Below are 21,192 nucleotides of genomic sequence, written 5' to 3'. Positions count from 1 at the left end.
CGCCGGTGTCACGCTGCCCGCGCCGCCCCGCGCGTGGCGGCTCGGCCCGGGCGCCGCTGACTCGCCTTTCCTGCGCCCGCCCCTGGTTTCAGGGTAAAAATCCCCCGGCCTCTCGTCCTCAGCGGCCAGGGATCCGAGGGTTGGGGCGCAGGTTCTTTGTCTTTTTCGCGAGAGGGCCGAAGAGGCGGCGGCAGGGACGGCGTGGGCGGAGGCCCCTGGCCCTCAGGCGGAGTGGACCGGGCTGGGGCCACTCTGGTGCCGGGGAAAGCGAGCTCTTCTCTCTGCCGCCCTGGCCCATTTTTACCTGGACCCTCCTCGACCCTATTAGCAGCCGGGTTTCTCCGCATGGTCCCTCGCTTTTGAGCTCCTCGGCCTCGGTCTACACTTCTGTGAAACGGGCAGCTATGACATCCGCTGCCCAGGGAGAGCGGAGTACCCTGTGGTCGAGCAGTAGGGCGACGGAGTGAGCCATTGTCTCCAGGGACGGCCCTGGAGGGCGGTCTAGGGCCGGAGCTCGCGGGGTACTGCGTGGGTGGTGTGGCGGTGGAGGCTGTGCCAGGTGGCTCAGTGTCCGCCCCGGCGAAGAGGGGGTGGCCGCGGCGAAAGCGAGCATTGCGACCCGCCAGCGGGAGGGGCCCGGGTGTGCGGCGTAGGGGGCGTGACAGGGCGTCCGCGGGACCCCGGTGGCGGTCCCTCCTCCCACCCGGGACCAGATAACCGGCCAGCGTCCCAGCGTCCGGGCTTCCCTGCGCCCAGTCTTGTCTGCTCGCGCGTGGAGGCGGCGGCGGCGGCCGCCTAGTGGCCCGCAGCCCGGAGCGCCATCCCTATCCGGCCAGGCGCGGGAGGATGCAGGCTCTGCGCTGGAGAGCCCAGGAGGGCGGACCAGGTCGGGGCCCGGAGGGACGGGCGGGCACAGGGCTAGTGCCAGGTGGTGGTGGCGACCGGGTGGAGGACCGGTGGGTAGCGGGCCCGCCTGAGGAGCAGTCTGCGCTGGGGCGGGCGCGCGAGACCGGCGGCTCAGTTTCTAGGTGGCCTCTTTCAAAATCAGCTTCCCAAGATTCGGTGAGATCAGTTCCGACAATTCCGGTCACTAGGAGCAGTTGCAGGCGGAGGCCTTGGTCAGAGGCAGAAGTTAGTAGTGCCGGTAGATAACGTGATTTAGTACTGTCTTCCTCTCCTTTTCTTGTTCTTTGCCAGGCGGGATTATTTTTGATTCATTTTAACGGATTGGTTGTGACTGGGAATGACACACTCCTACTGTAGTGTCGGCTTGGGGTTAATATACTCTCGAGTGCTCCCACTCCTGTGAGGTCCCTGCAGAAAGCAAAGGTTTATGAAGACATTAGCTCCTTCAAGTGGAACTCTTTTTCCATCCCCTTTTCCTTTTGTCCCCATCCCCCCTTTCGTGTGTGACTAGCTTGGTAGAGCAGCCCTATCTTACCTCTTAATAGCAGAGCTATGACGTGTTCCCTTCATGCCCTGAAGCTAAAGTCTAGCCTGTCTTCTTTCTATACCACCTGTCACAAAATAATAGATTCTGCAGAATTCAGCTCCTTTCTGTTAGAAAGTCTCTTTGCCCTGGAGATGGAATTTTTGGTGCTCCTGAGACCAAACTGTCTTTATTATGCATACCTTAGGAATCTCTTCTTTTGCTTGAAGAGCCCCAGAAGAAAGTGAGTTGAACTGGACTTCCCAAAATCTTGTATCCTTTCAGTGTAGCTCTTTCTACGATATCCTTTACTCTTGGTTGTGTTGCCCTGACTGCCTAGGCTCCTGTTCCAGTTGAATTTGGAGCAGAACCATATAATGTTGTTCATTGGCTTTCTTCTTTCTTTCACTCTCCAGAATGACTTAAGATGACTTGACAAACTTCCCTTTCAGTAGTTTGACTTACTGTCAGGAGCCAGGACAGATTTTTAGCAGGCATTGGTACCAGTGTCCCATTCCAGAGGTAATCTGAAATCTTTAAAAAAGAGCTTTTCCCTGCTGAGCACGGTAAAGTGCGGTGGCACATGCCTGTAATCCCAGTGGCTTGGGAGGCTGAGGCAGGAGGATCTCAAGTTCAAAGCCAGCTTCAACAATGTTGAAACACTAAGCAGCTTATGAGCCCCTGTCTCTAAATAAAATACAAAATAGGTCTGGGGATGTGGCTTAGTGATCAAGTACTGCTGAGTTCCTGCCCCCTCCAAAACAAAACAAACAACAACAACAACAACAACAACAAGGCTTTTCTCTGTTTTGGGCAGCTTTTAATCCCTGCTCTAGATCTTGGCTGTAAGGTCTAGGCTTGGGATGTCTAGCAGAGGGTAGAGAAGGGCTGATAGGTTGGATATGTAGGCATGGGGTTTGAACTGTCAGGACAGAACAAGCCGCAGGGCCCTGGGTGGAGACCTCTTCTGGGAGACAGGGGCCTCCTGGGTAGTTTTGATTGAATGTGGATGCTGAAGATAAGGAAGCAGCCAGGTCTATCTGTACAATCTAGCTTTCTTTCCTAAGATACAGAAACAGAAAATAGATTTTTATTGATGGAGAGGACAGATGAGGGTGTGAACCTCTTTTCCAGAATGTTTTTGAGCGCAGTCCTTGAGATTGACAAAGTGCTGTAGTTGAGGGCTTTTCTATCAGTTGTCTTTCCTTTCTCAGCCCGAAAACTGTGTTTGCTCTGCTGTCTTTTCTTTCCTTGTTTTTGCTCCTCCTGCATTAAATTTATATTTAATGCCACAGATTGAAAACTAGTACCCATGTTTGGTTGACAGAAGGAGAGAGACTTCAGTGTAATAGAACTTTTAAATAAGTAGAGAAGTTCAAAAATAGAGCTGCTGTGTGATTTCTCCATTAGAAGAAATGTTCAAGCAGAGTTGCTGCCACTTGCCAAAATTTGGAATTGGGTGCTGGGGAGAGGATGCCTGCTCTAAAGTGTCTTTTAGGGGGATGACTTTTTTTTTTTTCTTTTTTTTTTCTCCCTTTCTCTGAACTTTGTGGTTCCCTTTGAGCCCCAGCACTTATACATTTTTCTCCATTTTTTTCCTTATTTATTTTATTTTTCAAATTTATTTGTTCTTTTAGATATACCTGACTGAGTGTATTTTGACATATACATTTTATAGAGTATAACTTATTCTAATTAGGATTGTTCTCCATTTTTCTTTGGGTTTCAAAGCAGTGGTTGCCCTTCCCTTCTGCTCTCAGTCACCTGCATTCACCTCACTCAAGGTCTGAGCCCTTACGCTGTCATTTTATTCTCTGGTCTAGAAACTTGGTATTCATTTTGACAATCCAGACCACTCATTTATAGACCTGGAACATAGTGGGCAGGCCAGTTAGTGTTAAAGTGGGTTGGAAGTTGAAAGATGAGTGATTGTGTGGGAAAGGGCAGCCAAAGAATTTCTGCAAGTGTTAGTGGATTTGAACTTCATATTTATTTCTCCTTTGTACAGAGCTCAGCACTGAATAAGATAAAGCAGATTTCAAAGCAAAAGCAAAAAGTAAAATTAAAAAAAGCAAACAAACAAAATGATGTTATAGAAATGAGCTAATTGTCCCCTCTGCCCCACCCCTCGTAGTTTACAGTTGAAGAATCACATTCTTGAGGAGGTTGTGTGAGTGGAGTTTGGTAGAGGAGGGGTTAGGGCCAGGAAGCTCACCCTGGATTCTGGCCCTTGATTCTGGTGATCTTTCCCGGATACTTCGCATGGCCAGGACGTTGCTTACATTAGTTCTCAACCCCACTGGGACCAATCACTTTTATTGCTAATCTATTTTGGGGCCTTGTTCTTGTGGCAATAAATCATTCTTTCAGAGTTCCCTATTTAACCTTGCAAGAGTATGTGTGCAGGGGTGCTTACATAAATGCATTATTTTTAACCTGCCTGGCATGCTTTAGATGGGCCTTAAATAAATGTGTGGAGAATGAAAGTTTGTGGTTATTCTGAAGCCATTGTGCTGAGTTTCTTATTAAATTTTATTCTCCAGCTTCTAGTTAGAGACCCTTACTTTTCAAAGAAAACATGAAGAGAATCAAGTCTGTGACTTTTTGAGAGAGCAGCACACCTTTCCATGTTTTGATATGATGGTTTCCTTATGGAGTATTAGGGAAGCTTTTCTTCATATTTATACTCTTAGCACCATTTAAGTGGCTAGCCTTCAAACTTGCTATGTGATTGTTAATAATATTAGAGGCCTGGAAGTTTTGGTCATAATACAATAATTACTCTAATAAGCACTAAAGTAATTATTATATTATGAAATAGGTTCTTGATATCTCAATAAAAAGGTGAGCTTAAAAAATGTTGTTTGATAGTGAATATTGGCTTCTCCTTTTTAGATGGCATAGTCAGGCTCAGTTTTAGAGGAAAGCAAGATTTCTAAAAATAATCAGGCTATAAGTTACTTTCCAGAAATCAAAGAAGAGCAGTAAAATTATCATTGAAATAAGCTTTTCATTGAAACTTTGTAAACTGGCTTATTGATGTGGAATGTTGTATTTTATTCATTTGTAATTTAACCATCCAAGATCAAGTGAAGATTTAAATAAAGCCATTTTAACCATTTCAATAATTAACAAAGACTTAAATGAAGCCAATGGCAATGTTCACAGTGAAATGTGGTTTCAATATATTCTTTAAATGTATGTTAAAAATATGTAGTTGGGATAACCTTTAATTTTTATGATACATTTGGAATTTGTTCCTAACTGAAAGTGAGAGGTGTGTTGGAAGCTGTCGTGATCTTAAACAACTAGATTTAATATTTATTTTGTTTAATTACTTGACTTCTGCTGAGAAAGTAAAATTTTATGTAATGTCTTTGGCAGAATCCCAGTGAAAAGTCAAATTCTTAATAGCCACACTTTCTGCATACTAACCTAGGTTGATAGGGATAAGCTATGTTTTACTGTAAAAAGCAAATTTACTTCCTTCTTTCTTCTTCAATCTCTAATGAATTGGTTTTTATTTCCTTATGTGCATTGTCTTGACAAATTTTTAATAGTGCCACTGACAGGAAGTCAGCTACTCAAAGGAAAGTGAAGAAAGGGATTTGAATGAGAATCCCACTGAATTCTGGTAGAAAGCATAGTGTGCTCTGAGGTCCCTTCTTTCATTCTTGCCTCTCCCCTCACTCCAGTATACTTGGCTGAACTGACAGGGGTGACTGAGTGATTTGCCTTGTGGATAGGATGCTGTCTGTTATCCCTTCTCAACCCCTTTAAGCTGAGGAAAGCAGAGGACAGCAGAGGACAGGATGGACCCATAGTGGGAGCAGAGTTGAGTGGGTTTGGATGGTGCAGCCAGAGTCTCTTTTGCATTTCTAGATTCTTCTGAGGAGCTGATTATCTTCTGAGCTCTAGGAAAGGAATGAACTTGAATGGGGGACTTGTGCTCATTGAGCTTCCACTTAGGAATTCTGGCTGCTTTGTTTGTTCTGGAGCCATTTGGAAATGCTTGTGTCCCTGCCTCCGAACTGAGGGAAAAGCAACACAAGGGAATGGGAAAAGGCCCTGGGAGGTTTTCCTCTGTTGCTCCTTCCCTTTCCTGTTCCTGCCTTGAGGTAGACCCCTGGTCTTAGACCTCTTTACCCCTAGAGCAAGCCTTGGCTTTCACAACAGGTGTCTCGCCCCTGCCAAACCCCCACTTCATTCCCTCTTTGCTCGGTTTATTAAGATGAAACAGAAATCCCTGACTAGATCCCTGACCATCTCCAGTGTGGTCTCTCAGCTTTTTTGTTATTAATCTTTATATGCAGGCATTCCTGTTTTTGGGAAATCTCACATTTAATGGTTAGCAAGTATATGCATACTCATTTTCACTTCTCATTCAATAATGGAAACAGTTTGCTTCCTTTGTTGTTTCCTTAATCTCTTTTTTTCTGTTGCCTCACCATGTAAAGAAGCCCCTTGAAACCCGAATTATGAGCCACCTCCCCTGAGGGAAAGATTGTACATTACAGGAAAGAAAGCCTGAATGACTTCACACAGGAGGTGGAGGGAGTGGAGCTGCAGAAAGAAGTTGGCTTGGAGGCTTTTCCTTCATGAGACTTCGTAGTGAGTAGTATATTATTTAGTCCAGCAGCAGGTGAAGATGTCAGACCTCTTTTGGTGATAAATGTACTTGAATTTTAGATAACTGTTTTAATTAGTCACATGCATACTCTTGCCTGCTAGGGAGAATTGCAGAGTCATCTATAGACCAAGTGTGATATTTTGGAAGCATCACCCTGTTTGGGTTTTGTCATAAATATGTACATTTTAGCAGTTACACAGATGTTGAAAGCTCTCCTGAAAATGTAGTCAACATAAACCCTAGATTCCAGGTCTAGAGTATTCTAGGTTAACAGTGTCCATGACAATACATCAGGCTTATTTTCTTAGCAGCCTGTATCCCTGTAGGGATGAATTGTATATGGTTGTCTATTCAGAAGGGGTTTTCATAAGTGGTGGTGATTTGTCCTGGTAGCTGTATGACCCTCCTTTTTCCTCAGTTCCAGGAAAGAGGCTGCTGGGAAGGGCTAGGGACTCTTTGCTGTTGGTTGTTAAAAGTAAAACAATATAGCTGTGAATAGATAAGCTGTAATGCATCAGTTCAGTAAATGCTGAGTGAGAGAAGGAGTCCCAAAAGTATGATTCCATTTATATATGACATTCACAAAAAGAGCTGTAGTAACAGAACAGATTGGTGGTTGATTGCCAGGAGTTAGGGTGGGAGAGTGGTTGCAGAGGTGCAATGGGAGGGGCTGCTGGGGATGATGGAGTTATACTGTGCGCGCGCGCACACACACACACACACACACACACACACACACACACAGCCAGTTTAACTATTATTTTAAAATATAACATTAAAAAAAGGCCAACAGCTGAGAGAAAAATGTTTATTACAAATTTAAGAAATATATATATATATACACACACACACAGACACAATTAATAAAAGGCTTAATCAAATAAGAAGCAAAAGGATTATAGATATACAATTCACAGGACAAATGGCCAACAAATATTCAGCTTTACTAGCAATCAAAGAAATGTAAATAAAAATAGTGAGATACCAAAACAAAATAGAACAAAACAATGTTTTGTTAGTTAGTGAATGGATATACAAAGTGCCTGTTCTCCTTTTTAAGACTTTAAACCATAAAAATGAAAAATTAATGTTGAACTTGCAAAAAGCATAATTCACATTTAAAAATATGGCCTGCCACTATTTTTAAATAGGGATTGTGTGCTTGGTTTTTCTTGGTGTGTGTGTGGGCATATTATTCTGTATATACCTTGAAAAATCATAAAATACCCCACTTTGGAACTCAGTGAAGTAGGGGCTTCAATGCAAAAAGGAATGAATGTAGCAGAGACTGATATTTGAAATCTAGTTTAAAAGAATTCATTTTTCTGGTATATATAAATTGACGTGCAAATGCCATGGATGCTTTATGGCAAAATGCTTTAATTATAATTTGAAATCATGCATATGAATGTCTTTAAGATGTTGGTCAAAGCAGTGTGTGTGTGTGTGTGTGTGTGTGTGTGTATAGTTGATTTCCATTGTTTGTTCATTTTCTTCTACTTTCTCTTCTCTTACTGATTCATCATCATCTTCATGACCCCATTGGTTCTTGCTACCTTTATTGCTGCTGTGATTGTGAGAGTGCACTCTTGGGTAATTTGGATTTTGAAAGTTTTAGGTTTTTTAACTTGCATTTTTTTATATCATTTTGTTCTTCATGATAGGTGTGTTACAGTCTGAAGGACTAACACAAAACTTTATTTTTGTATAACTTACTAATTTAACTTTTAAATGATAAGGGCCCAAAGTATAATTTCTCTTGTTTATTCTGATGCTACCTCATAAGTATTGGGAAACATTGCTTTGATCAGAATGTTATAAGATAAAATATTTCTATTTAGCTACTCTCACTCAATAGTGTCTCAACATAATAGAAGTTTTAATAGAAGATAGACCACAGAATAATAGGAGAGAACCACAGAATAGTTTTAATAGAAGATAGACCACATATAAAGATAGACCACATGTAAAGTTTAAGTTGCCTTATATTTTGATATTCAAAAATCTGGAGTAAATTTCTCATTAACCTAATGCTAAGTAAATTTTGTTTGTAGGTGCCTTTTTACAAAATTTAAATTTATGATTATGGGAAATTCTTTCCTGTGTTCACTATACTTTTTCAATACCATAGTGATGATAGCTAACATGCAAAGACCCTTAACTAGTAAAAAGCTTGCATGGGCAGGACATATTTCACACTTTCATTTTAGAGTCATTTCACCTCCATCTAAATTTTGTTGCACTTGTCCTAATGGATTGTAGACCAGGAGCCTGGAGAACTGGTGCTAATTTGATTGTTTCCAGGCCATTCATTTTCTTGCCTTGCCATTTCAGGTCAATGCATCCTGATAGGTCACCCACAGGAGAGCAGCTTCTCACAGGAGAGGCTTCACCATAGTCGCTTACTGCCAGCATTTTTTAGCTGGTATATTTAAATATTTCTTCCCCAGTGTTTAATTGCAAAATTTGCAGGATTCATTGTTAGATATTTCTTTTATGTCTTGGTTTGTTAGAATATTTATACTTTTTGGTTGCTGAGTTTGCAGTTGAGTTTATCTTGTTTGGGAAATCAGACCTGTTCTCTCAAGAGAGCTGGAAATCTTAGACTTTGAACCCTGTGCAGGGTTGAGTTGGAATCCCTAATAGATTACCTGTGGTAACCTGCAATGTGGATCTGTGGCCCATGGCCTATTTTTTTTTTTTTTTGGCAAGTGCAGTCCTATGGTGGGATGTCCCTCTCCATGCATAATCTTGCTACCCTTGCTATCCTTTAGCAGCCAGGGAGCAGAGTGAGAGGCCAGGACCAGTCATCAGAGATGAGGTGACACCTTTTGTGTCACCTTAAAATAAGGACATTCAGAAAGAAACAATGTGCTTGCAGTATCATAGGATGACATTTAAAATACTGTGTTTATTTCCTGTTCTTCAAAAATGATTACTGTCAATCTTGTCCTTCAAGAAAATCTGGTAAAATCTTTCTTTTTTAAAAAAATCTCTACCACTGCAACAGCTGATCATCATTTAAGTGCCAATGATTTACCAGGTATTGTGTAGGGAATTTTTATATACTTCTTTTGTGGACTCACACCCCCCCCCCCCCCCAGCAAGCAGGTGGATGCTATTTCTGTGTTATGGATGAGTCTTGTCAGCTTCTGCTGAGGGTAAATGACCTGCCCTAGATTGTTCTTCTTCTAAAGGCCACAGCTGGGATTAGACACAGGGCTCCTAACACAAAGCTCTCTCGTGTCCTTTTTCTCCTTGATGAAGTAGTAGTAGACCCTCACTCTCTACAGCTTCCCACAGAACCCTGTATTGTCACTTAAAAATCTTTAAAGTTGAATAAATTCAGCAATGTATATCCTTGTGTGTTGAGAACCACAGCTATAATTTTCTAGTCTCATACCAAATAAAAATTGAATGAAAGAGTCAAGGATATAGCCAACATTTTTCTCATGTTTGTTTGGGCCCTGTACTTTAGTTTCTGTGACTTTCTTCTCACCTAATTAAAACTTATGTTACTTTTACATAAATAATCCTAGTAGTCGCAGCTTTTCAAGTGAGGTGTGTTGGCCATGTTAAGTTTTACTGTCCCATACCTGTCTCTGTCTGGGTTGGAACCTTGGTTGAAGTGTTGTTCCTCTGTTTCCTTGGCTATCTGGAATGAGTCCAAGCGTTGGGTGGGAAATCCGAGCATTGGCTACTGGCGTTGGGGATCGGAGTATGGGAAGGGCTGGGGAAGGACATTTCTTAGCCCATTGCTATGTGATACATTATAAAGTTTACCAGGACTTTCTTTCCAACTTAGGAAAGAAACAGGAGGACAGTAAGGACAGGAGGCTGCCAAGCTGCTTTTCCAGGACAGTTTAGTGAAGTGGGTGTGGTAATTCCTGGCCTCTCTATATATAGTTATTTTGTTGCAGTCACTCATTACTTTGCTGTTATTCATCAAAGTGAGGCAAGTGGATGATATTACATTGTAATGGTGGGGAGGATGGTTGTTTCCCACTGTCCTCTTTTTAGTGAGACAACTCTTAGGCACCTGTTTTAGGTTTTCTGTTTGTGGGATGCATTTTCACCAGTCACACCTCCTCTAGTCTCCCTCATAATCAGTAGATAGCATGAGTTTTTTGGGATCTTAAGCCTTTGTTTCTTAGCATCATGTTTACACTGGAACTAATGTTCTGTTTTTACATGAGTCTTTCCGTGTATAACTCACATTTACCTTAGAGTTTTAATAGAAGATAGACCACATATAAATCAGAAGGTATATTGCACTCTAAAAATTTGTTTCATTTCCTCTTTGTTTGCTCTAGGAGTTTCTAAAAGTTCCAGTTTTTTTTTTTTTTAACTTGGGTTTAAGTCTTAGTTTTTGAAAAATTTTAAAATTAAGAGAATAGAATTGGAGTGTTGTTTAGTGTGAAATTGGGGGTTGCTTTTGACCCAATATTGTAGTATATCTTTTATTTTAAACTAACAGAGCTGGTGCGAAGTTCAGATTCATATCAGCTTAGTTTAATTGTGACTTCACTATATAATTGTTGGCTGTTGAGTTGGTTTATGTCTTCATTGCTGATTACATTTGACATTTTTTAGTTTTTTTGGAAGGGGAGGGAACTTTATTTTGAGAAACCAGAACACATTCAAAGAAGCAAGAGCATTGTTACTATTTTATCATGGTTGCTTTATCTCTTTCTCTCTCTCTCTCTCTCTCTCTCTCTCTCTCTCTCTCTCTGTGTGTGTGTATGTGTGTGTGTGAGTGTGAGACTTTTGCTGTGGTTATAGGTACATAATTTACTTTTTGTTTCTGAACCATTTGAAAGTAAGTTACAGAATGGTTTGTTATGCATTTCTAAGAGCCAAGGACATGTTCTTACGTATTGATCAAGATCAGGAAATTAATTTTAATTCAATATAATCATCTTAGTCTACTGAAATTTTACTGATTATCCCAGAAATGCCCTTTTTGGCAATTAAAAAAAAATGATAGTACGGGATCAGGACCACACATTGCATTTGGTTGTCATTTCTCTTTGGTTTCCTTTAATTTAGAATATTTCCTCAGCTTGTTTCCCTCGTCTTGGCATTTTTGGAGATTACAGACAGGTTATTTTGAATGCCATCTCTGGGTGAAGGAGGCATGACTCCTTAGGCCTAGATTTAGGCCATGCATATTTGGCAGAAGTGTCATGTCATTGCCAGAGTATCACATCAGGATGCACAATACCAGCTGTCCCACCGTGGTGATGGTTACTTTTATCACTTGGTTCAGGTGGTGACCAACAGGCCTCTCTACTGTATTTGTACTTTTGTCATTAGTTAGCATTTTGTGGAGAGCTAATCTGAGACTGTGTGAAATCCTCTTTTCTTCCTTATTTCATAGTTGTAGCATCTGTTAGTGATCTTTGACCAGATAGATCACTTATTGCTGTGATGGTTGCCAATGGTGACTGTTTTCTGACTTCACCACTTTTTCTATATTTAATGGGTTTTCCTTCTGCTCAACTTATTTATGTAAGTATGCCCTCATGAATTTCCGTTTTAAGCAATGAATTAAATCCTTTGCTATCATTATTTAGTTTGTTGTCCAAATTGTTTGAAATTGACCAGTGGGAATCCCTTCAGCCTGGCTTCTTTATCTTTTGTAACATAGCTTCATAATTTTTTATTTTATTTTTTTAGCACATTAAAACTTTCTGACAGAGTAAGCAGTTCAGGGATGTCTTATATTTCCCTTGCCCCAACCCTGAGATAAAGCATTTCTTCAGAGATCCCTGGCTCATTTTGCAGAGAGGAGTTATTGCTACAGAGGTGCATTGCATCTAGAACCCTTTCAGTGAAAGAGCTAGGAATGAGGTATACGTATACACAAGCATACATATGCACATGCTTCTACACAATTATATAGATGCATACAGACTGAGATCTCTTTCCATACCTATCTGTCTTTAATAAAAACCATTTGTTTATACTTATGCTTCCAATTTCAGTCCTGCTCCACAGGGTGAATTTTAGTCTCTTTCCATGTTTGTACTTCCTCTCTGACAGTGATAAATATGGTTCCCCTTACCTTCAATATCTTTTTTACTCCCTCCTAGAATACATGGAAAGTAATTTCAGAATGCTAGCCTATCCCAAGGCAATCATGAACTTCCATCTTGAGGTTCAAACTGTTCAAATCAGCAGTTAGTGGTCAGCTTCTGTTCAGCTCAGGGCCTTGTAAGTTAGTCATCCAAACAAAATAGATGAAGTAATGCTCAGCATCTCCCCAGAGGCATGTTAAGAGAAGAGCTGTCAGACTCCATCAACAGCTTACTTTCTGGTGATGTTGAAGCACAAAATAAAAAAAAAAAAATAGTCTGGAAAGAAAGGGATGTTAATTCCTAAAAGGTAATTTATAAAAATGATACCTATTGTTGGAAGAAGTTTATAGTTTTCATGACAGTGTACTAATTGCCAAAGAGAAGAAACAAAAAGGAAATTGTTGAGCTATTAGGACTGGATAAGGAGGTATCTGTAAGTGAAAGACTGAATGAACATGGGTATGTGACAGATGATGTCCGGTTGAGCCCATCTTTTCTCAGGAATCCAGTTCATTCTATAAGGAGGGGAAGAGGCTGAGTTAATGCGTTGAAGTCATGAGTCATGACTTGAAAGAGTGTTGCTTTTTGCCCTCCATTGTATTTCTTCCTAGGAACCATTTAATTCAATGATGTTTCTGCTTTGGTATGGGATTTCTGAGGGGTGTGTGTATATGTGCATGTGCACGTGTGTGCCCTTGGTTCCAGAAATTAAGGAACAGTGGGTAAGATCTTATGTTACAAGCAAAGTATTTGCTGTTCTGTGTGTTTTGTTTTTAACATTAACTGATGACATTGAACATGGGCCCCTGATTTTTGGAGATAGGTTCAATTTTTATAGATTGTGTTCTATACTTTCCATAAATGTCCTCATAATCATTAGATTGTGTTCTTGAAAATTTGGCCTCGTATTTCTAGCAGACTTTCTTATGTCTAGACATTTTTACAAGAAAGGAGAATCAAATTTGCTATTAATATTTTAAAAGGGAAGACTTTTGATATTTAGAAAATTTGGAGAGCAAATTTGGAGCTGTCATGAATTGGGGAGGAATGATTACTAATTTGGAGATGATGGAGATGTCCTGAAATTAGGCAATGATGATGGCTTCACAACAGTGTGAATATACTAAAGACCATTGAATTGTACTCTTAAATGGTGAATTTTATAGTATGTAAATTACATACCAAAAAGAGAAAAAAGGCATTGCTAAATTTGGAACTCATTTCAGATTCTTAAATAGCTTTAGTTATTGAGCTACTACTAGGTATCAGCTACTTAATTTTCTTGGCTCCCTGCAAGATGGTAGTGGCATCTAGTTTTATACTGAAGGAAATAGAACTCAGAGTTGTTGGTAGTTTGTTTGTTTTAATAGGTGCATATTGAACAGAATAATGGGTATCATTGTGGTATATGCATAGATACAGAAAAAAATGTCATCGGTCTCCAATACCTCCCCCAACAGAGAGTTTTTTTTTTTTTTTTTTTTACTTGCTTCAGACCAGGTAGCTATTTGGGGACATACTCAAGGTCACTAAATGCACAAAGGTCTTCTACTCAAGGTATGCAAGAGTCCTGAGTATACGCAGGACTTTGCCTGATGATGGTTTCATATTCTCTGACTAGGGTCAGCTTAAGCTCAGTAGTTACTTCCTCACATTGGACTTTCCATCCATCGTATTCTCTGACATGTGCCTCACACTGAGGTATTTGACTCCATTTAGGGAGTTTTCTACCTTTTTGTTGGTGTCAGAGAACAAAAAATTAAAAAAATTAAAAAAAATATAAAGTCACTCATTTAAAGGAGGGGATTATGGAGAAGATTTGATATTCAGTTGCTATATGTGGTGGCATATTTGGGCTTTTGTAGACCAACTTGAATTAACTTTTTACAAAGTCTTAGAAAGAGATTTAGGTTCCTACAGATTGTCTCAGACCTGGTGGTGTATTTTGGGTTAGTGAAGGACACATCCGAGAGAGTTGAAAGTAAGGATACTTTAGTTTTCCTACAAACATTTTGGGGAGTTTTAGGTAAGATGCAGCTTTCTGCTGTTTCCTATTGAAAATAATTTTAACATGAAACATTATAGCTATTCCTACTAGTGCAAGTTTTGTGTTCTTGGATATTGGAGTCACCTCTGCTCACTAGCATGGCAGCTAAGGTATAGAATATGATTCCAAAAATAGAAAATATATTAATTTGCATAAAATCATATGTACTCTATTGGAAGGATTTTCATTGTGCCTGTTTTAGAATTGAGCTGACATTTCATCTACCGTATTTTGGCACAACTTAAAAGGAGACATCTCTCAAGGAAGACAAATTTGTGTAGCTTTGAATTTACTTTTGGGCATAGTCCCTGACAGAAATGAACTACCCAAAAGTTTTGTTCTTGCAACATTTTGAAACTTTCTTAAAGATGCATAATGCAGGTTGCAGTTTGTCATCTGGGTAGAGTGAAAGGGATTTTTAGTTTGAAGGACTAGAGCCTCTTAGCTCAGAGCCTGAGCCTCCTGCTGGGTAAGTGACCTTCTTATGATGTTTGGTCTGTCATCTTTGTCTCTCAGGTCCAAATGCCCAGCTTAGAATTAGTTAGCACTTGAAGTGGTTTTCATCTTCAAAGGACTTTATGGGCATTATTTAATGTATATGACACTATAATGAATGAGCTGTTTATCCCTGAGCAGCGTCAGTATGCAGGTGCCATCCAGCTGGAGAAGACAAAAATAATATTCTGTCCAGTGGGAGTTTAGTCTAAAGAGGCAAGATGATTAGGCACATTCTCTCTTTTGGCCTATTTTAAAAATGTGCTGGGGAATAATATAGAAATTAAAATTAAAAGAAATGATCAACTAGCTTAAGTCTACATAATTGAAATTGCCCTCAAGGTGAAAATGAAATTTGAGATGCTCTTAAAAAGACATCGTGTATTAGTCATCAATGCACACAGTACTTATCCTGTGATATAGGTGAGAATATCAATGAGACTAGGGCAGAATCACTCTCAGTTTTTCCCTTAAGGTCTTCATCCTTTTCTGCCACCAAATTTTCTTTCTATTTGTATGGTCTAGGATGGTGCTTTGTAACCAAGTCACATGTGAGTCCCAAACATGCTTTTTTTTTTTTGTCCAAGGGATTGAACCCAGGGACACTTAACCACTGAGCCATTTCCCCAGAGGCCCCCTGCTTACCTTATTTTTTTAAGTTTTGAGTTAGGGTCTCACTAAGTTGCTGAGGCTGGCTTTGAACTTGTAATCCTCCTACCTTAGCCTCCGATGGGATTACAGGTGTGCACCACTGTACCTGGCCCAGATCAGCTTACTCACCTTTGCAGGGCCAGGTTAGGCCCATGGGAGACAAGGACTTCTTGCCCTATCACATTGCTCTTCTCTGTATCCCATGATCTTGCAATTGTGGGTTTTTGGGTTTACTGGTCCCTTCTCTTCATGGTTTTCCTTCCTGACACACCTCAAACATCCTTATGTTTGGGAAACTATATTGTCTATCCATCCCTCCTCCTGGGGCCTGTTGGTATTGGTGTGGCACCTTGTGTAGAGCTGGATTCTGATTCTGGTTCCTTTGGATTGTAATTGTTTCTTTACTTGTGTCAGCTGATGTGGCCTCTAACACTAGTGCTGGCCCCCCAAAGAAGCACAATTAGCAATTGTTGATTTACGCCTGTGGTTTCTTAATTCAGACTATTAGAATATCATCTGGAAAGTTGTTTTTTTTTGTTGTTGTTGTTGATTTAAATATAGATTCTCTAGAAATTCTGATATAGTAGTTTTAGAATAGGGTCCTGGAATCTGTGTTTTGAAAAACACCCTATTGATAATTCAGATGCATAGGTAGGTTTAGGAACCATCAAATTATGCTAAAGCGTATGTATTAGTTTTAGGTTATGGGATTGTATTAGTCTGTTTGCTGTTACTATTATTACAAAATATATGAGGCTAAGTACTTATCAAGAAAAGAAGTTGATTTAGCTCATAGTTTTGGAGGCTGAAAGTCCAAACTATATAGTGTTAGTTCTAGTGAGGTTACCTTTCCCCATCACATGGCAGTGGCATCATAATGAGAGCACACTGGAAAGAGAGATCACATCGCCACACAGAAAGGCAGATTGTAATTCAGGGATCACACTTACTCTCATAGTAACTTGCTCTCATAAGGCTTAACTCAGGGCCCCATGAAAACTACATTAATTCCTTCTGAGGGCAGTGACCCCAGTGACCTGAGGACCTTCTACTAGGTCCCACCTTTTAAAGGTGCACTACCTCCCAATATCACTACATGGAGGACTGAGCCTTCAACACTTGAACCTTTCAGTGACAAAGCCATAGCTGGGACCATCACCCGCCTAAGGTGTCTTAAGGGCAATTTATAGAATCCTTTCATTTATACATGTGGGACAGATAGAGTGGATACAGGTCATTTAGGATGGAAACATGCTTTGTGAACATGCTGGCTCATAAAGCTCTCTGCCCAGGCAGTCTGAAGGCAGAATTTGAAGTCATTGTGTTGCCATAGAGATGTTATGTAGTGTTGAAGGAGATTAGGGAAGTCACATTGTAAATTATCAGAACAGATGCCTTCCAATTTAACACTTGCCTAGACCATGTTCTTTACAGATACTAAAAAACACTGAATATATTAATTCTTTGACCTTTTACCTGTAAAAATGACAGAGTTCAGATTAACTAAGATCTAAACTAGGTAGTAAATATGCCACAGAGCAGTACTATATGGTGGTGGTGTAAGATACAGGTGGTATTTAAGACCTTTTAGGAGTGACCTCTTTAATTTTGCTCTTAGAACCCACATGCAGTTTGCCCCCCCAATCCTGTTGACAGATTTTATACTTTTTAAAAATAATTATCATCGTTATTATTGCAGGACTTGGGATTGAACCCAGAGCTGTGCACATACTAGACATACATTCTACACTGAGTTACACCCCATTCCTCTCCTTTCTTTTTTTTTTAATATTTATTTTTAGTTTTCAGTGGACACAAGATCTTTATTTTATTTTTATGTGGTGCTGAGGATTGAACCCAGTGCCCTGCGCATGCCAGGTGAGCGTGCTACCGCTTGAGCCACATCCCCGGCCCCTCCTCTCCTTTCTTATTTTGATAGTACCAGTCAGAAATAATTTGTATCTCCTGACTTTATAGAAATTTCTAGTGAAGAATTATTATATCATTATTGTAGATTCAGGCCACATATTCACTTCCAAAGTGTTTTTTATATGTGATTAGCTAAATAAAGGGTATTTTCTATAAGGAGACCTATTTGAAAAAAAAATTTTTTTCCTCTTCTAACCTGGGACTGATGTGCATTTCTTAAAGATTTTATCCCTCATGAAGAACAGTGACTGTCTCTTGCAAGGCGCTCCAACTTGACTAGAGTTCTGGCAGATACAATACCCCCTTATTGCTTATTATTTATATTGTGAGGCTGACCAAAGTGGATGTGTGCCTAAAATTCTTCAGACTAAGGAGATGACAGTCCTATTGGTGTAACTAAAAAATTCAATAAAACTTACCTTCTTTTTAAGGTACTTGCAGTGACACACATAATTGTTCATTCTCACATGCTGTAAATATTCAAGAATCTTAACAAGCTCTCCCAACATATATTTTTATATGAGTTTTATTTCTCATGTTATATATATGAATAGTTATTTGTAAAATAAATTAACAAGTAAGGTTTCTAGTTTCCAGACAGTCTCTGAGTTGTTCATGCATGAGTGCATTTTAAACTGATTTCAAACATTCCCAGTGGTGGCTACTACTCTGATTCCTTCTCTGCCTACCTAAGTATGCTGTGCTTGTTGCACTGATGGGGGTTCTGATGCCACTTAGCAGTGGGACACAGGCCAGTTGCAAGCCTGATTCTGTTGTAAGTAGTAATTTCTTGTTAGGATGATTCATTCAGGTTAACTTAATTAATTAAGTCCTTTGATACTTCAGTGTCATTGTCAAATGAATTGTTTCAAAAGGGCTTGGTGATTATATCAAAAAGCATCTGAAAGACAGTCTTAACAGAAGGGTTCAGGCATTATAGGAGCAAGAGAGAAAAATGTGGAAACAAGTCAAGTTTCTTTGATGAGCATGTCACACCATACAGCAAGGTTATCTCAACCTCCTGGTAACTGTCCTGCCACACCAGCTTGAATGAATTAGAATGAAAAATGCCTGATGATTGAGCTATATGACTTGAGGAGAGGCTGTTTGGTTTTGTAAAACATATATCAGTAGTGAGGAGAGACTGACAGTAGTGTCTGCTGTGGAATCTGATGTGTATTAAGGGCAGGAAGGCTCTGTTTCACCCAGGCCTCTCACCAATTGGATAAGTGTTACTTTTGCTCAGGGTATTATCCCAATGGTGTTGATGTGCGCCCCCCCCCCCCCCCCCCATTATTCCCTTGTTTGTCAGTAAGCCCTGCAGGGGAATTTTCCTCATTGAAGTGCCTGTGCTTAAGTTAAATTCAACTCTTCACATGCAGGTCCCATGACCTGAAGTGTTGGTGTCATATTGCCTATTGAGTCATTTCAAATACCAAAATGCATAAAGGCCCCTGGGAACCATGGATCTGGAGCACACACACCACAGCAGAATGGCTATTTCCAGTTGGTCTGTAATGCACAGTGGCAGCCATCTCTGTAAGGGAAGGGCACACTCAAAAGAAAATAGATGAATTAAAGCAGTCTCTCCCACCTCATGCTGCTCCTTTAAGCTTCCCAGGAGGTACATCTTACTTTTCTCCTTCCTGTTGACCACCCATCTTTTTAGGGCTCAAAGGGACTTTCCTCTGTTGAGGAGAGTGACTCACCAGAGGTCAGTCTCATTGTCCCAGCCTTTCCGGGCATCTTCATCTGCTCATAAATAAGCTTTTCCAAAAGGCTCCTGAATGCCAGAAATAGCTGTCAGAGATACACTCCTCGAGAGCTGTGCTCTTACTGTTGGTATCATCCTTAGACCTGTGTGTCTGGGTTTTTAGCCTCCAGAGTCTGCGAAGGCAATGAGAATGGAATGGTTGGGTTGGTAGCTTCTGGGGGCACATTCACTGAATACAGTCTTGCTGCATTAATGAATGTCTTTCTTCCCTGAGTGGACTCTATCCTTTGTAACCCATTGTTTTCTTGTTTGTTCCTTTTTCCTGCATTTCTTTTATCTTTGTTCTTTGACCATTTTAGACTGACAGTTATACTAAGGGCCATTGCCCAATTTTGCTAAAGGGAGTCAGAGAGATAGGAGTTGGATTTCTGGGGCAGCAATTTGGGGGATGCTCCCTGTAGAATCTGCCAGATTCCTCATTGGTCCCTAAGTAAAGTTTTTAGCTGGAAGGAAAGCAGTGCCTTCAGAGGCTCTCTATTCTCTCTTCTGCCTAAAGCCTTGAATCTCAACAGTCTCCACCTGCCCTTCCTGTCTCTGCTCATTTGCCTCTTTGCCTGGTAGGGTCTCCTGACTCTGATTCTCTTTCTGCTCAACCCTACCCCCTTTAATCAGTTTTGTCTACTTTAATATTTGCATTTGTAATGACCTTAGTAAAGTTGGCTTAGTAAATAAACTTGATCATTCTTTTCTTGGTAGGGTAATTTTCCTAAAAACATTATTCCTCAAAAGTTGGTTACAGATACCCTAGCACATATAATTCTTAATATTTTATTTTCATTGAAACTAAATTTGTGCCCCAGTGCACAGCACACAGTTGGTGCTTCTTAAATGTCTGCTAAATAAATAAGCAAGGGAATACTGCATCCCCTACTTCCAATGGCCTTTTTATCTCAAGAGGCTGATGTTTGGTGCTAACTATGGAGTCAGCAGACTTGGGCTAGAGGCCCAGACATTTTATGATACAATGTCTTCTCCAATAGAAATTTGAGAGGGAGGAGAGGGAAAGGAAGGGAGATAGCACAGTCTTGCAGATGGGGTTTGCACATGAAATATGGGTATAGACAGCAATGGAGAAGGAAAATTTGATAGAAAAAACTGTCCCCTCTTCTTGTTTTGCTGTTTTCACCTTTTACCTGAGACCTCAAGCTTCATGACTCCTTGGAAATGGGTCTCTGGGTAATTCCCCTGTCTCTAGATTGGCCAAGTGCAGCATAGGCTAATCAATATTTGCTGATTGATTATGGGATTTAATCAGTCACACTGAAGGGTGAAGCAATAACGTTGTAATTTTTCCTTTAAGATTTAGTATCCAATTGCTGCTGAATGTTTTGTTTTAACAAGTCTCTCCGCTTTTCTGTTCCTCACTTGTTTCCTAGGACTTGCCCCCACTCACTCACCCCTCTTGAGGCTTTATGAGTGTCAGTCTCAGAGCAGGCACAGGGCCTTTTAAAATGATACACATCAATAGGAGGACAACCCAGATTTTTAAAATAGGTCACATTGTTTCCACTAAGTAGGATTTCAGAAACATTCTGTTTAAACAAAAGTAGTTTAGGAAAGATGACCAATGTCTAAATCTTAACCCTATTAATAGGGCTTGCCAGAATATTGGCACTAGAAAATGTTGATTTCTGTGACCTGCCTTGGATGAACTAGAACTTCCACAGATATTATTGAGGGAGACCTCTTGGGAGTCAGATATGTGTAAGGCCTGGGGATAGGTTGAATGAGAAGGCCAGGTGTGGGCCTGGAAGGAGCTCCCCTAGAAGTGGACTTATTCTGAACTGGCACAGGAAGGAGCTGTTTCTAGCAGCATTTGCTCCAAGGAAGGTAACTTAGTTTTTTTTCCTCAACCAGTGAAACCAAGTACTGTTGCTTTACCTATCAGATATTTATTTATTATTTAATGAAGAGAAACTTAAATCTCTTCTGTAAGTTCTTATTGATGATTTTGCTTTTTTTTTTTTGTTAATATTCAGAACCAACTAATAATAAACAGTGTGGTACTGAAAAGATATTCAAAGCCATAGTGAATCTGTAAGGGAAGAAACAAAGGTGTGATTTCAAAGTAGTTCCTTAAAGAAGGGGAATCATTTCTGGCCTGAACCTTGGAAACATTTGTAGGATGTCTTCTTCTATTTGTAAAACTAAAAAGAA

General features: G+C 40.3%; 1 protein-coding gene across 7 annotated transcripts in view; it reads left to right on the top strand.

Annotated features, from left to right (window-relative positions):
* The window catches only part of Trio (trio Rho guanine nucleotide exchange factor), a 331,000-nt gene that overhangs the window by 327 nt on the left and 309,481 nt on the right, over positions 1-21,192 (top strand). The window contains exon 1 of one of the 7 annotated variants that reach the window (XM_078018037.1): positions 832-886. The exons of the other annotated variants lie outside the window; for them this stretch is intronic. Coding sequence (XP_077874163.1) covers positions 847-886 — 40 coding nt within the window. The 5' untranslated portion in view covers positions 832-846. Of the gene's footprint in view, positions 1-831; positions 887-21,192 lie in introns of those variants that run through there. 7 annotated transcript variants of the gene reach the window in all.

Source organism: Ictidomys tridecemlineatus, chromosome 1, assembly GCF_052094955.1.
Source record: "Ictidomys tridecemlineatus isolate mIctTri1 chromosome 1, mIctTri1.hap1, whole genome shotgun sequence".
In the NCBI taxonomy this organism is placed as follows: Eukaryota; Metazoa; Chordata; class Mammalia; order Rodentia; family Sciuridae; genus Ictidomys; species Ictidomys tridecemlineatus.
The sequence above is the reverse complement of the archived record's forward strand: the minus strand, read 5'-3'. Positions and strand labels throughout refer to the sequence as shown.